Genomic DNA, 15,861 nt, shown 5'->3' with positions numbered 1-15,861 from the left:
TGTGTGCATAAGCACATGTATACACATGCACGTGTGCACACACATACACGCATGCACAGCTCCTGGGGCCGGTGGTGAGGACGCGGGCTGCCCAGCCTCACAGTCAGCAGGGGCCCTGATGAGGGTGGGGCCTTCCCTCTGAAGAACCTTCTGACCTCAGCTCCCAGCAGCAAAACGGGTGCCTGGCCACGCCCTCCCAGTGTCTTCCCACACTCACTCTGTGCCCCTTCCTCAGGGCTCCACTCCTGGTTCCCAGGGGTCTCATCCAGGGCCCCCCCACACCCTTCTGGATACAGACCCTCCTCTCCCACCCAACTACCAGACCCCAGTTCTGGCCAGGAGTCAGGGCCCCAACTCTGCTGAGGCAGGGGCGTCACAGCGTCACAGCCCACCCCTCCAGCCTGCCCGGCTTGCACTTTCCCAAAGAGCTGCTGAGTTCTTGCCACAGCCCCGGGCTGTGCACAAGGCAGAAACCCCCAGCCAACACTTGGGGGAACTGGGACCGGCAAGGGGGGGTGCCAGCTTGGAGTGTTCCTCGAGAGCCAAGGCCAGGCCGGCCCCAGACCCGGGACCCCTCAGGAGAGCCGTCCTGACCGCTGTCAGTCCCAACCCCACACCACTCAGCAGCTCTCTGGGTCACAGTGGCCCTGTCCCCAGACCTACATCCACACCTGCCCCTGGGGTTCCCACGCCGGGGTGCGGCGCTGGGTGGGCGGGGCCTGTGGTTTTGGCAAGGTTGAGAGTGAGATCTGCAGCGGCTGTGGGCCCGGACCTCCGCCCTCTCTGGTCTTTCCCACCTGTGTCATCACCTTGTCCCCTGATGCAGCTTTTCAAGCATCACCCCCGAGAGCCCCTCCCCTGCCTGGGCACGATGGCCCCAGGACTGTCACTTAGCGTCCAGCCAACTGTGACCGCCCCTCCCAGCTGGCAGCCACCTCCGGAGGGGGCCTCCCACTCTCCACTTCACCCTCTTTCTTTGCTGCCCTAACCTTTCAATCATCTCAGACACAATGGGTTCCTTCAAACACCTGATGTGTGCAAAACCTCTCACGTAGTCAGTCCATAAACCCCTGAGCACATTCGTGCCTTGGCGATGAAGACAGAGTGAGGCTGCCCTCCTGGACCCACCGTCACGCAGACACCGTGGGCAGCACACAGCGGACTCCCAGACAAATGAGGCTGCTTCCTCCATCTTCGTCTTCGCCTCTCCTCCCTCTCAGCCTCAAAGTCCATGCCCAGCTTGGCCTGGGGACTCTGGCACAGCGGATCTCAAGGCACAGTCCTGCCACCTGGGGCTGGAGGCCGGGGGTCACTTGGGTTGAAACTAGACTGAGACCCAAACCTTGCTTTCCAATGGCCATCCCCCGCCTGCTCCACACCTCCGCACTGCTGAGCCCCGCCACAGCCTCACAAGCCTACCCCAAGGCAGGAAGCGGATGACGGGTTTCAAACGCAGACCCCACCCTCAGGACAGCCCAGGCGTGGGGGCGCAGGGGCGCAGGCACTAAGCCTCCCTGTGCCACCTCCAGCATCGTCCAGCCCTCGCTGACCCAGTGCCACGCCTCCTGGTTGGGAGGGAAGCTGCCAACCAGAGGAAGCAAGCCCAGCCCCCATGTCACCCTGTCCCACCCTCACACTTCATGCTACTCCCACGAGCCCACCACCCTCCCCACCCGTGTGACAAGGGCCCAGGCCCAGGAGCTGAAAGGAAACCGATCATGGAAACCACTACTCTGCCCAGCTGCCAAGACGCAGCTGCTATGGGAGCCAGAGAGAAGCCTTTGACCTCAGCATCCCCGAGCCTGGCATCGCTGTCCTGGACAGAAGCTCCAGCCTGCCCCACTTGCCACAGCACAGCTCCCAGAGAGGAGGTACCCCAGGGGTCCCTGTGTCTGCAGGCCACAGCCTTGGCCCAGACAGGAACCCACACCCATGTACACACAGCAGCACCCATGGACACAGTGTGCACATGTGGTCACACGCACGGGCACACCCACCCAGCCAGGCACACCCCTCACACACGGTCACCCAGCCTAGCAGCCACAGTCCCACGCATGCACACCTGCACGCACACGCACAGAGACCTGCACACACAGGACACACAGACACACACATTCAGCCACAGTGACGTACACTCAGCCCACACTTGCAGCCAGCGCCGACCTCCTGGGCCCCGGGCAGCACAGGGAGGAGGTGCTCACTGCCCTTCCCACCCCCACACTCCCTGTCTACCATGGGAGTGCTGAAAGTGCTCCTCCGGGCTTAGGACCCCCAGGCAGCCCAGTAAGACCCCACCTCGCCATTAGATCCCGCCCGCTGGCTGTCACCCACCATCCGAAGCCCCCAAAGGAGACGCTGCGTTTTCTGCCAAACATGGTGTGGACGCAGGGCCCCGGTCCCAGCGATGTCCCCGGGGCCAGCTGAGGTGCTGTGGTGCCTGCCAGCCAGGGCGCAGGGCGGGACACCCAATGGCCCCGCCTCCTAGCCTGCCCCCTGCGGTGCTTCCTGTGGGTGAGGCCGCAGGGCCAGGAGGTGCCTCCTGCCCTGGGCCGGGGAGGTCGCCTTGGGCAGCTTCCCCACACCCAGAGAAACCCGCAGCACCGGAAGGGGCTCGGCGTGTGGATTGCACCACAGCCCCCGGCGACAGCTGGGCCCTAGCAGCCTTGGCTTCCGGGAACCCGCCAGAGGCCCACGGATTCCCACAGCCATGCAGCCATGCCTGAACCGGGGGCGGGGGGGGGGGGGGGGGAGATCCAGCTGGAAGCCTCGGGGAGCCCTGAGTATGGGGGCCCTCACACCCACTCCCCGGGACAGCCTGAGATGGGGCCCTTTTTCTGCCTGCCCCACCAGAGCTCAGCACATGTCACATACGTGCAGCTGCACCAGCATGAACATGGACATGTACACACATGTGTGGGCACAAGAGCACATGGGCATGCACACCCCAACATACACACACAGGATACACAGGCACACACGTGCTCACCTACCTGCTGGGAGATGCCAGCACACATACGTGCAGACACTGCACCCATACGCACACAAATGCACGCTCATGCACAGGTTCATTATGTCAGGCAGTAATAAACCCCTGAACACACCCCTCATAAACTCCACAGAGACCAAGCAAACCCATGGGTGCAGACACACGTGCACACACACAGACTGCACACGTGCCTGTGAGGTGCTGTCACACGCACACATTACATGGGCACAGATCTGAGCCTCTCAGGGCCCCTCGAGTGTTCCGGGGGTGAGGAGCCTTTTTTCGGCCAAGGGGCCATTTGGAGATTTATAACATCATTTGCAGGCCACACAAAATCATCCACTTAAAAACTAGCCTGCAAGGCCGGCGCCGCAGCTCACTAGGCTAATCCTCCGCCTAGCGGCGCCGGCACACCAGGTTCTAGTCCCAGTCGGGGCGCCGGATTCTGTCCCGGTTGCCCCTCTTCCAGGCCAGCTCTCTGCTGTGGCCAGGGAGTGCAGTGGAGGATGGCCCAAGGGCTTGGGCCCTGCACCCCATGGGAGACCAGGAGAAGCACCTGGCTCCTGGCTTCGGATCAGCGCGGTGCGCCAGCCGCAGAGCACCAGCCACAGTGGCCACTGGAGGGTGAACCAACGGCAAAAGGAAGACCTTTCTCTCTGTCTGAGAGAGTCTCACTATCCACTCTGCCTGTCAAAAAAAAAAAAAAGAAAAGAAAAGAAAAAGAAAGAAAAGAAAACTAGCCTGCTTTAAATTGATTGAATTTCGAGTCCCACCTGAGGTTGCCTTGGCAGGGCCAGAACAAAGGATTTCGTGGGCCGGATGTTCCCCATCCTTGGCTCCAGACAGTCAGAGCAGCGCCCGCTCCGTGCCAGCAGGGTGGGGAGGGAGGACAGCACCCGGGAGCCCAGCCGGAACCCCGGGCTGGTCATGCACCGGTGCTGACCGTGCAGGGGCCCAGTAGGTGCTCACTAAAGACAGCCCCAGCCCACACTGCAGCAGACAACAGGGCAGGTGCGCACACAGCGGGCGCCAGGCAAGATGCTCCGAAGGTGGCATGGACACCTGGGGCCTTCGGCTGAGAAACTCAGCTGCACTCAGTCCAGCCCCGGGGTCAGGTGTGAGCATCCGCTCACCCGGCTCCAGCAACTGGCTCATGCGGCCTCAAAGGACCCAGTGAGAACTGGTCCCGGGACATTCCCCTCCCCGCCCCCAAGGGTCACGGCGAGTGTGGGAAAATAAAGCCAATCCACACAAAGACAGGGTAAAGCGGACACAGAGAAAGAGGAGAAAGACCCAGTTTTAATGATATCCCTGGATTCAACTATGCCTGCAAGCATTCGACCCATGCATACAGAAGAACTAGCAATGCATCCTTTTATTCCTAAAGCTAGACCCCCTGCACTCTCCCCCTCCTCAGCCTGCAGGCTGTGTGGCCTCAAGCAAATTGCTTAACCTCTCTGGGCACCCCCACCTCATGTTATCAGTGGGAGCTGCCGTAATTATCATCTGCCTTGATTGGGTCCCTGCCTTAGCTCTAGCCCTAGTTCCTCTTCTGTGAGGGGGTGGGCCACGAGGGGCCCCCCTGGGCCCTCCGGGAACAAGGGTGAATCAAGAGAAAGGGGAAGCGCTTTGAGTCAGGCCCTGCCCTCCTGCACCCTCCCTGCCCCAGAGCATGGCCCCCCGGCTTCCGCCCAGGCCTTGCTGACTCAGCAGCCAGGGGGTGGGGGCAGCACCTATGTCGGCCAGCGGGGACCTGACCCCTCAGCTCACGCCAGCCTGGAAATCGACGACAACCCCTGAGGACAACCCTGCGAGGTGGGGGCAGCAGCCCACACAGCAGAGGAGAGAATGGAGGCCCAGAGCTGTTAAGGGACTTGCCCGAGGTCACACAGCTCCACAAGCTGGCACGCGGACAGCTGAGGAGGAGAGAGTGGAGTGGGTTCTAAGCGGCTGTGGGATCCGCCGGAGCCCATGCAGACAGCGGGAGTGGTGCTCCTTCCTCGCAGGTGGGTCACGGAGCTCAGACCTCAGCTAAACTCACCCAGCTGGAGCACAGCCGAGCTAGGCCTGCCCACAGACCCAAGCTCCCAGATGCCGCTCGGTGCCGCCTGATGGCTCAAGGCTGCCCTGCTGAGTCTGTCTCCCCAAGAACACACAACCCCAGCAGTGCCCCCTCTGCAGACGGGAAAACGAAGGCCCTGAAAGTGACACAGGGCGCCACAGCAGGGAACAGGGAAAGCAAGCACCCCATCTCCCCAGCTCCCGCCAACATGGGCTCCTCTGCTCCCGGAGTGGCCCCTGGACACTTCCCAGAGCCCAGCTTGGGGCACGAGTGACAGGCCCAGCTTCCCTGATGGACCCTGCAGGTGCTCCTGGGCGCAGCCTGGGGAGGAGGCGGTCCCAGCCAGAGCCCAGCCCCAGGGGCCTCCGAAGCAGGTGGAGCTGAGAAAGCTGGCTGGAACCAGAGGAGGCGTGCAGGCTCCCGCCAGCAGCAGCCCCTCCATGGTGGCAGGAGGGAAGGTAGGGACAGCACAGTTTCCTCTGCTGGGGCAGCTCAGACCTCGCAGCCACCAACGGAGGTGAAAGAGGAGACCAGCTGCTCGCCCAGGCGGCGGACGAGGCAGTTAGCGGAAGCCAAGGAAACAGATGCCCCCGCGGGGCGGGTGCTCGACGGCGAGAGAGGGCACCACACTGAGCCGCGGAGGCCAGCTGCCGCCAGCCCAACCCCGGAATGACCCTGAGCAGATCACCCAGCCCTCGGAGGAGTCGGCCCGGCCCCCATCGGAGGGGAGACCAAGACTGACCTCGGCTAAAGGAGGAAGGCGGGGAAAGACACACCTCCAAGGAATCGGGGCGCGGTGGGCACTGGGAGAAGCTATGAACCCTCGCCTTGGCGTCAAGACGAAACCACCCAGGGCCGGTGCTGTGGCGTAGTGGGCTAAGCCTTGCCTGCAGCGCCTGCCTCCCATATGGGCACCGGTTTGTGTCCCAGCTGCTCCTCTTGTGATCCAGCTCCTTGCTGACAGCCTGGGATAGCAGAAGACGGCCCAAGTGCTTGGCCTCTGCACCTGCGTAGGAGACCCAGAAGAAGCTCCTGGCTGCGGATCAGTCCAGCTCCAACCATTGCGGCCATTTGGGGAGTAAACCAGCGGATGGAAGATCTCTCTCTCTCTCTCTCTTTCTCTCTCTCTCTCTGTAACTCTGCCTCTCAAATAAATAAATAAAAATCTTTAAAAAAGAAAAAATAGACAAAACTACCTGGCACCGGTACCTGCACATCACTCCCCGGCAGCCACCTGGGGAGTGAACCAGCGGATGGAAGCTAGCTCGCTCACTCGCTCGCTCTCTCCCCCTCTCCCCACCCCCCCCCGCTTCTCTCCCTGTCTCTCCATCTCTCTCTCTAACTCTGACCTTGAAAATAAATAAATATTTAACAAAAAAAAATTTTAAATAGTAATGAGGTATCAAATAAGATGATAAGAGGCCGGCGCCGCGGCTCACTAGGCTAATCCTCCGCCTAGCGGCGCCGGCACACCGGGTTCTAGTCCCGGTCGGGGCGCCGGATTCTGTCCCGGTTGCCCCTCTTCCAGGCCAGCCCTCTGCTGTGGCCAGGGAGTGCAGTGGAGGATGGCCCAAGTGCTTGGGCCCTGCACCCCATGGGAGACCAGGAAAAGCACCTGGCTCCTGGCTCCTGCCATCGGATCAGCGCGGTGCGCCGGCCGCGGCGCGCCGGCCGCGGCGGCCATTGGAGGGTGAACCAACGGCAAAGGAAGACCTTTCTCTCTGTCTCTCTCTCTCTCACTGTCCACTCTGCCTGTCAAAAAAAAAAAAAATAAGATGATAAGGACTGATAGTGTGAGAGGGCAGGCAGAGAGACCCCGTGTGTGTGTGTGTGTGTGTGTGTGTGTGCGCGTGCACGTGTGCATGTGTGCATGTGTGCAATGTATGTAGATATTCAGTGAGAGCTATGTGCTGGTGAGTGTACTGTGCGCACTTGACAGGGCTAAGGAATGTCTAGATAGCTTGCAAGACACTATTTCTGGGGGCTTCTGGAAGAGGTTAGCATTTGCATCAGCAGACTGAGTGAAAACCAGGACTGGCGCCACGCACGCGGTGAGCATCAGGCACTCCACAGAGGCCCGCAGGCCTGAACAGAAGACAGAAGACAAAGGCCGGGGAAGGGCAAACTTGCTCCACTTGAGCCGGGCAGGCTGCCTCCCACAGACACCAGCACTCCTGTGCTGGGTCTTTTTTTTTTTTTTTTTTTTTTTTTTTTTTTTTTTTTGACAGGTAGAGTTAGTGAGAGAGAGAGAGAGAGAAAGAGGTCTTCCTTTTTCCGTTGGTTCACCCCCCCAAGTGGCCACTGCAGCCAGCGCACTGCGCAGATCCGAAGCCAGGAGCCAGGTGCTTCCTCCTGGTCTCCCATGTGGGTGCAGGGCCCAAGGACCTGGGCCATCCTCCACTGCACTCCTGGGCCACAGCAGAGAGCTGGACTGGAAGAGGAGCAACTGAGACAGAATCCGGCGCCCCAACCGGGTCTAGAACCCGATGTGCCGGCGCCGCAGGCAGAGGATTAGCCTAGTGAGCTGCGGCGCCGGCCCTGAGCTGGATACGGGCTCTCCAGGTCTCTGCCAGCAGGTCTCCAGCTGGCAGGCCGTGCGCCTTGGTAGCCCTGCTCATCGCTGGGGCCATCCCTCAGGACAAACCCCTCCACACAAATCCTATCCGACCCCAGAGGACAACCGTGGTACCCATATCCTCTATGCCAATAATTTCAGTCTTGGTGCTGACCACACAGGTGAACTCGCACGAATCAACGAGCTCTACGCATACAGATGTGAACTTCACTGTGTGTGACGGCAGCTACAAAACCCAACCCAAACAGCCATCAGTGGGGGTTAGCAACCGTGTGGAACAAGCACTCGGAGAAAGCCGTGCAGCCACCGAGCACACTGAGTAGAACGCACCTACATGCGTGCAGACTTCCTAAAACGCCAAGTGATCTTAAAAAGACACAGATCATTTCCTATAGCGGGATCCCATTCATTTAAATAACTATGTCCGTTCTCATCTATATGCCTAGACAGCTTCCGGAAGCAGGTATAAGCAATGACCCAGCCCTGGTTACCTCTGAAGAATGGAATGGAGGGGTGGACACCTGGTGTAGCTGAGACACCACTTGGGTCACCCACATCTCATATCGGAGTGCCTGCGTTCAAGTCCCAGATCCACTTTCAATTCCAGCTTCCTGATGATACATACCCTGGGAGGCAGCAGGTGGAAGGAAAGAAGGAAGAAGGGAGGGAATGGAGAAAGACTGGGGGGGGATGGAGGAAGTTTGGGGGGGAGAGGGAGAGGATGGGGAGGGAAGGACGGGGGCGGGGATGGAGGAAGGGTGGGGGAGGGAAGGAGGAGGGATGGAGGAAGGGTGGGAGGAATGGAGGGAGGGGAGGTGGAGGAAAGGAAGGAAGGAAGAGAGAGAGAGAGAGAGAAAGGCAGAGGCAGGCATTCGGCTCAGCGAGTTGGGCGGCCACTGAGGAGCCCTGCCTCCCTCTCTGGTGCCTGGTCAGAGTTCCAGCTGCTCTGCTTCGGATCCAGCTTCCTGCTAATCCACACCCTGGGAGGCAGCAGGTGACGACTCAGCACTTGGGCCCCGTCCCCCAGGCAGGAGACCCCGATGCAGTTCTCACCTCCGGGCTTCAGCCTGGCCCAGCCCCAGCTGCTGCAGACACTGGGGAGCGAGCTGGCAGACGGGAGCTCTCTCCCTGAGTGCATTCCAGGTCTCTAGCATACAAGGTGTTTTGAAAACTTCCTGGAATGTATATTAGGAAAACATTATGCATGGATTTCAATTTTTTGGCACAAAATAAATGTATCTTTTAACTCCATTTTTCCTTTTTCTTTACTCTGTTTTCCACGAACTTTCTGAAGTGCCCCTATCTAGCTGTCATAACCAAAACACTGGGAACGATCTAAATTCCCAGTCGTGGAGGGAAAGGCCGAGGATACACAACCCCCTGCCCCCCATAGCAGAGTCCGGGGCCTGTGGGTCAGGGTGGCCTCTACAGGGTGACTGTCAGGGCAGGGAGCCAGGAGCCAATACCCTTGGGCATACTGCTCGGGGCTGGGGGGGGGGGGGGAATTGAGGAGCATGATTTTTTTTTTCTTCTCTGGGCTTTTTCAAATCTTCTAAGCTTTCTGAAATAAGAATGCTTGGCTTTTGTAAAGAAAGACACAGTAAACACTCCTTAAAATAATGGCAAATAAAAGGAAGCAAATGGAGACACCAGCAGGGGCAGGCCCTGCGTTATAAAGTAGGTTAGGGGGGCTGATGCTGTGGTGTAGCAGGTGAAGGTACCGCCTGCAGTGCTGGCATCCCATATGGGCACCAGTTTGAGACCCTGGCTGCTCCAGTTCCAATTCAGCTCCCTGCTAATGCACCTAGGAAAGCAGCGAAAGATGGCCCAAGTCCTTGGGCCCCTGCACCCACGTGGGAGAGCGGGAGAAGCTCCTGGCTCCTGGCTCCTGGCTCAGGGGAGTGATCCAGTGGATGTGAAGTAGGCAGTCATACAGGTTAAAATAGATTAGGTTTGTGAGCTGGAAGACCATGCCTTCGCCATGCCCCTGTGTGACCTCATGCCTCTACCTGGCCACACCTGGGTGCCAACCAGCCAACCAGGTTAATTAACCACGCCCCTTTGGAAGTGTGTTAAAAGCCTGGGGCACAATGTGTCTGCCCCAGCTCTTCTTCCCTGGCCTCTTATCTGGAGGGGGCTTGCTGTAGCCCCGCACCTCCAGGGCGCATGGCCTTCCTGGCTTAGATGCTCTTCCACGTGGCTGGTTCCTGGCACTCGGTATGAGCCCCTATTTACCTCTCTCTCTTAAATAAAGCTCTCACTCTCCTATGCATCTTTCTCACTAAATAAAAGCTTAAAATGTACCATGCTGCCTCGTTTATCTGTGCCAGTATTTAGAATTCTTCTCTAAATATTAGGCAAGAACCCTCTTGGGCTTATTAATATCGGGGATTTAGTAATAAGCCCGTGGTGAAATCATAACGCAACCCAAATTCCGGTAGCACATGTAGCACCCCGGATAGCATTTCTAGGGAACTTTAAGGGGCCACATTTCAGTGTAAATTTTAGGGGGTCTTCTCCGATTTCAGATGGAAGATCTCTGTCTCTCCCTCTGCAAATGAATTTTCAAATAAATAAATCATTTTTTTAATAAATGAAGTATGTTAGGAGTGCATTGGGTATGAGACCTACTTGGGCTGCACGGGTGACCCCGGCAGGTCCTTGCAGGGTCTGTGCCTCAGACCTCCACCCCCAACCTATAATACGGGGCTAACAGTGACACCTCCTTCACAGGCTGTGGGAGTGGGGCTAAAACGCTGAGTCACTGGATGACCAGGTCATCTGCAGCTTTAACATGTTCCCTGGGAGATCCTGACCCAGTGAGAAACACTGGATGAAGCCCCTCAGTACTCCCGTGATCACTGGCAGCCCCAAAGCTGTCTGTGGGAAAGCTGGGAGACTCAGGGCTGTCCGAGGTGGGTTCTCAAGAGGCTGGTTCTTCACGCCCCTCCACCTGCTCCTGGGCATCCGGTCGGACCACGCCCAAATTCCTAACGCAGCACACCTGGGAACTTCCCGCACTTGGAGGGGCCTCGGTCCGAGCATGCCCCCTACAGGCAGGTGTGGGTAGTGCATGAAGGAAAAGGCAGATGAGGGGTGGGGAAAATTCTCTCTTTGCAAGGTGTCAGCCCTGGTTCTGGCACAAAACACAACCGTGGGCAGCCACTTAAACTCCCTCTGCCTTTAGGTCTTTTTGTTTTAATTTTTAGGTATTTACTTATTTATGTACGTATTCATTCACTCATTCATTTGCAAGGCACAGATCTGCATCTGCTGGCTCACTCTGCAAATGCCCACAACAGCTAGGGCTGGGCCAGGCTGAGGCCAGGAGCCAGCAACTCCTAATGGGTCTCCCACATGAGTGGCAGGGACCCAAGAACTTGAGCCATCGGCTCGTGCCTCCCAGGGTGCACATTAGCAGGAAGCTAGAAGTGAAAAAGGAGGAGCTGGACTGGAATCCAGGCACTCCAGACATGGGCACCCTAAGCAGCATCTTAACCACTGTGCCACCCCCACCCACCCCCACCCAGGTTTTCCATCGGTGGAATACCCTCAGGCATTCCCCCAGCACCAGATCAGCCACACTTGGTATTCCAGTTCATCCTCACCACCACCATACTCTCCCGGGGAGAACTGGAGGCTCAGAGGGGGCCAGAGGCTTGTCCAAGGTCCCAGGGCTGGTGGGTGACAGTGACGGAACTCAAACCCAGAGCCTTGAACACTGCTGCCATTCCCACAGGAAAGGCTCAGGCAGAGCACGCCCCAAATGAGGGCAGCGTGGAATATGAGCCATGGCCAGGTTTCCATGGAAACGCAAGTCTTCCTGCCCTTTGCCGCCCCTCCCACCCCCGCCCAGGCCAATGCCCAGCTGGGGATCAGCCCCAGTCTGAGCAAACCCTGAGGATTCATGAGTCTGGCAGATGGACAGGGACTCGGATGGAGGCGGGACGACAGAAGGAGAGGCAGAGAGCTCCCGCAAACGCTTCTCCCAAGGCCTGCAGGCGCAGGTCTTGGGCACAGCAGCTTGAGCGGCCACTGGAACACCTGCACCCCACTTCGGAACGCCAGTTCAAGTCCCGGCTACTGGGCTTCCAATCCAGCTTTCAGCTAAGGCACCTGGGAGGCAGCAGATGACGGCTCAAGGGCTTGGACCCCTGCCACCCACAGGGGAGACCCAGATGGAGTTCCCAGCTCCTGGCTTCAGCCTGGCCCAGCCCCACTACTGCAGGTATTTGGGGAGTGAACTCCAGTCTCCTATCTGTTTCTGTCACTCTGCCTTTCAAAGAAGTAAAAACAAAAAATAATTTAAACATAAACGTATAAAACATACACATAACTGGGTGTCTTTTAAAAAAATAAAAAGGCCTGCAGCTCAAATACAGTATGTTCATGATTTATGTATGTTTATCTTCCTGGATAATACAGGAGCCCTGGTGGGGCCCACTCAGACCCAGGCTCCTAGCAATCCTGGGGGAGCCCCAGCCTCACATCTCTCCATCAACAACCCCAATCCCTTGCCCCTTCAAGGGGAGCAGGGCTGACTTGGAAAGACACAATAAACTGAGACAGACAAGGCAATCAATGTGCCCCCTCTCTCCCTACTACAGGCCCCACCCTCAGGAGGGCTCTGCCCCCTAAGGGGCCTCCTGTGTTACGTGGGAGTCAGAGGAGAACTGGCCACAGACCCTGCAGTATGGATGAACACCTGGACCAAAAAACCCAACTGTGGCCAGGAGGGTGTGTGGGCAAAAGTCTAGTTGCTGCCAAAGAAATAAGCCACCAAGGTCCATGCTGGCAGTGGTCCCATCTCACAGATGGGCAGACGGAGGCACAGGACGGCTACTGCACTCAAGGTCACACTCCTCGGAGGTGGCTGTGGAGGGCTGCATCTTCCAAAGATGGCCAGCCCCTCACACGCTGCCATGCCACAAGCTCTTATCGTGCGACGTTGGCATGACTTCATTGAGAGGCAGGGTCTGTGTCCCCTTGGGTGCATGCAGATCGACAACTGTGGCGGGAGCGACACTGTGTCATTTCTGAGGCCAGGGCAGCTTCTGCCTGGTCTCTCTCGAGCTCTCACCCCTTAAGCCAGGGCCTTGCTATGAGGAGGCGCGCACAGCACAAGCAGAGCGCGCCCGGAGAGGCTCACATGGATTGGAACTGCGCCCCACGCCTACAGCCAGCGTCAAGTGCCAGACAAGGGCAATCGGGCCTTCAGGTGACTCCAGCCCCGAGGCCTTGAACTGCCCCCGCATGATGCAGAGTGGGAACGATATGAGTCATCCCTGCCCGAATCACAGATCCACTGGCAAAGCAGACTGCACGACATAAGCTTTGGTGCCTTACTGCACAGCATCAGATCGGCACCACGGTGGCAGAGCCAGAACGTGAATCCAGAGCCTGTGCCCCTGGCCACTCTAACCACGGTCCCTGCTGGACATACACATGTCCCTGCATGGACAGCGCAGAGGCGTGGTTTTGAGCCTGTATCTGGTGTCAGACTCATCTCCACTCACTCATTCATTCATTCACCAAATGCTGATTGTAGCCCTACCGTGTCCCAGGCTGTCGGCCAGTCCTGAGGACATCCCGGTGAACGCGACAGATAGACTGAGGCAGGTGCGTAAGACGCCACTTGGGACATCTGCATCCCGATTCAAAGTGCCTGGCTGTGAGTCCTGACTCTCCTCCCAATTCCAGCTTCCTGCTAACGTGCACCCTGGGAGGCAGCAGGGGCATGGCTCAAGTACTTGGGTCCCGGCCACACACGTGGGAGACCTGGATTGAGTTCTGGGTTCCTGGCTTCAGCCTGGCCCAGCCCCAACTGCTGTAGGCACTGGGGGAGTGAATCGGCTGGTGAAGATCTCTCTCTCTCTTATACTCTTTCTCTGTCTCTCCCCTGCAAATAAATAATATATTTTAAAGATTGACTTGCATTTTATTTGAAAGGCAGGTGCCATCCTGGCTCCCTCACTTCCTCGCTGTGTGACCTTTGTGGCATTGCTCCAGCCCGATTTCTATCTTTCCTAGGAAACAAGGATGCACTGGAGCCGGCGCCGCGGCTCACTAGGCTAATCCTCCGCCTTGCAGCGCCGGCACACCAGGTTCTAGTCCCGGTCAGGGCGCTGGATTCTGTCCCGGTTGCCCCTCTTCCAGGCCAGCTCTCTGCTGTGGCCAGGGAGTGCAGTGGAGGATGGCCCAGGTACTTGGGCCCTGCACCCCATGGGAGGACACCAGGATAAGTACCTGGCTCCTGCCATTGGATCAGCGTGGTACGCCAGCCGCAGCGCGCCGGCAGCGGCGGCCATTGGAGGGTGAACCAACGGCAAAAGGAAGACATTTCTCTCGTCTCTCTCTCACTGTCCACTCTGCCTGTCAAAAAAAAAAAAAAAAGGATGCATTGGAAGTCCACCCTGCAGGACTGCTGGCCTCCCAGGACAGAATCATCCTGAGAAATAAAGCGGCTGGCGTGTGGCTGGCGTGTGTCTGGCGTGAAGGCCAGGCCCTGGGCAGGAGGAGCCCCTTAAACGTCAGTGATTGTGATGAGGTGGATTAAGCTGAGGCCCCAGAGACTGCTCAGAAACTGACTCTACGGAGGTCCCCAGGGAAGAGCATGGGGTGGGGGCGGGGGCGTTGGGGAGCCTTCTCTCAGCTACACTGGTGTCCAGGCTGCTGTCGCAGGATGGGGGCAGGCGTACCCCCGCCCCTGGAGCAGACTGGCACACAGGCTGCCTCCACCCACCCCTGCAGCCTCCCTGACTCAGCTCTCAACTCAGGGCACACAGCCATTGCCCGCGATCAGCTCAGCGAGGGCACTGGACACCCACACAGCCAGGGAGGAAAGCATCTTCCTCAAGGCAGAGGCAGGGCCAGGGGTAGGAAGCCGGCGGTGAGGGCAGAACTGGGCCAGGGAGCCCTGCAGGGGTGGGGCAACACCTGCCACCTGGATAGACTCCCCCTCCAGGACCCTGGAGAGTGCCCAGCAGGTGGCTACTGCACACGCAGAGAAAATATCCCCAACAGGCCAGAGCACAACGCAATGCACGGACACGCTCAGGGAGACCACGGGGAGCCAGGCGGAGCCATGCAGCAGCGCAGTCAGCAACAAGCCCTCCCGCACAGGTGCACACACAGACACACCTCAGTCTGCCTGCCTAGCTGTCACCCCCCTCCTGCTCTTGCTCAGTGCCAGCCATCGAACCCAGCTGCCCAGCCCCGCTGCCATCTGCTGACCCAGACCGGGCAGGGTACAGCCTGCACGCCCATCTTGATCCAGGAAGGAGGCTGGCAATCACGGATCTGAACTGGGGAAGGGGCTGGGACACCAGCTGGCCCTGAGAGCAAGGTGCGAGCCCAGAACCAGACCCTGGGTGGGGGCGGGGGCTCAGTGCAACCTCCAGTGTAGGCCATAAGCCCTGTCTCGGCACCCCTACTTGTCTTGGGAGACCATGGAGCTGCTCTGTATCGGGAACAGGTGGGCAGGAATCCCCTTCTGCCCATCTGGGAAGCCTGAAGGATAATAGCAAACAGAAAACCAGGTGCAGCATGGCAGATGGAGATCAGACATGAGGTAGGACTTCCCACTGGAGTGGCCCCAAAGCCCTGAATAAAAGGTACAGGCAGGAGAGAGTGCCATCAGGGAGGCCCTCTTTAAAAGGTGAGTAGATGGGGAGCCTGGCATTTCTGGCTTTTTTCCTTCATTTAAAGGCAGACGCACAGAGATCTCCCATCCACTAGTTCACTCCCCATATGCCGGAGCCGGGCTGGGCCGAAATCAGGAACTCAATCTGGTCCCCCACACGGGCAGCAGGGACCCAAGTACTTGAGCCGATACCACTGCCTCTCAGGGCGCACATCAGCAGGGCCGGGATCCAGAGCAAAGCCAGAACTGGAACCAGGCACTCTGATACGGGATACAGGCATCCTAACCACTGCGCCAAAGGCCCGCCCGCTCTTATTTTGTAATAAACTTATCAAGGACAAAAGTCGCCCGCCCCCTCAAACCGCAGAGGTCACAGCAGTCCTTAAACAACTGTGGCTCCCCATGCTGCGCTGGGTTCGACCTTGCCTGCAGGCACAGCGACAGTAGCCCAAGCAGCCTGTGCACGCGCAGGAGGCAGTGGGCACCTTCCCTGCTGTGCGACCTCCCCCGGAAGGGGCGGCACGGCACTGAGATAGAGGAGGGCAGGAAGACAAGGGCGGCCTGGCACCATGGCAACAGGCCTCGGCAGACGCACA

General features: G+C 58.6%; 1 protein-coding gene across 4 annotated transcripts in view; it reads right to left on the bottom strand.

The window, feature by feature from the left end:
* The window catches only part of RAP1GAP2 (RAP1 GTPase activating protein 2), a 217,574-nt gene that overhangs the window by 185,515 nt on the left and 16,198 nt on the right, over positions 1 to 15,861 (bottom strand). Inside the window, exon 1 of one of the 4 annotated variants that reach the window (XM_051824522.2) lies at positions 2,332 to 2,433. The exons of the other annotated variants lie outside the window; for them this stretch is intronic. Coding sequence (XP_051680482.1) covers positions 2,332 to 2,375 — 44 coding nt within the window. The 5' untranslated portion in view covers positions 2,376 to 2,433. Of the gene's footprint in view, positions 1 to 2,331; positions 2,434 to 15,861 lie in introns of those variants that run through there. 4 annotated transcript variants of the gene reach the window in all.

The sequence above is a fragment of the Oryctolagus cuniculus genome, chromosome 17, assembly GCF_964237555.1.
Source record: "Oryctolagus cuniculus chromosome 17, mOryCun1.1, whole genome shotgun sequence".
Taxonomy (NCBI): Eukaryota; Metazoa; Chordata; class Mammalia; order Lagomorpha; family Leporidae; genus Oryctolagus; species Oryctolagus cuniculus.
Note: the sequence above shows the minus strand (reverse complement) of the source record. Positions and strands in the feature narration are given on the sequence as shown.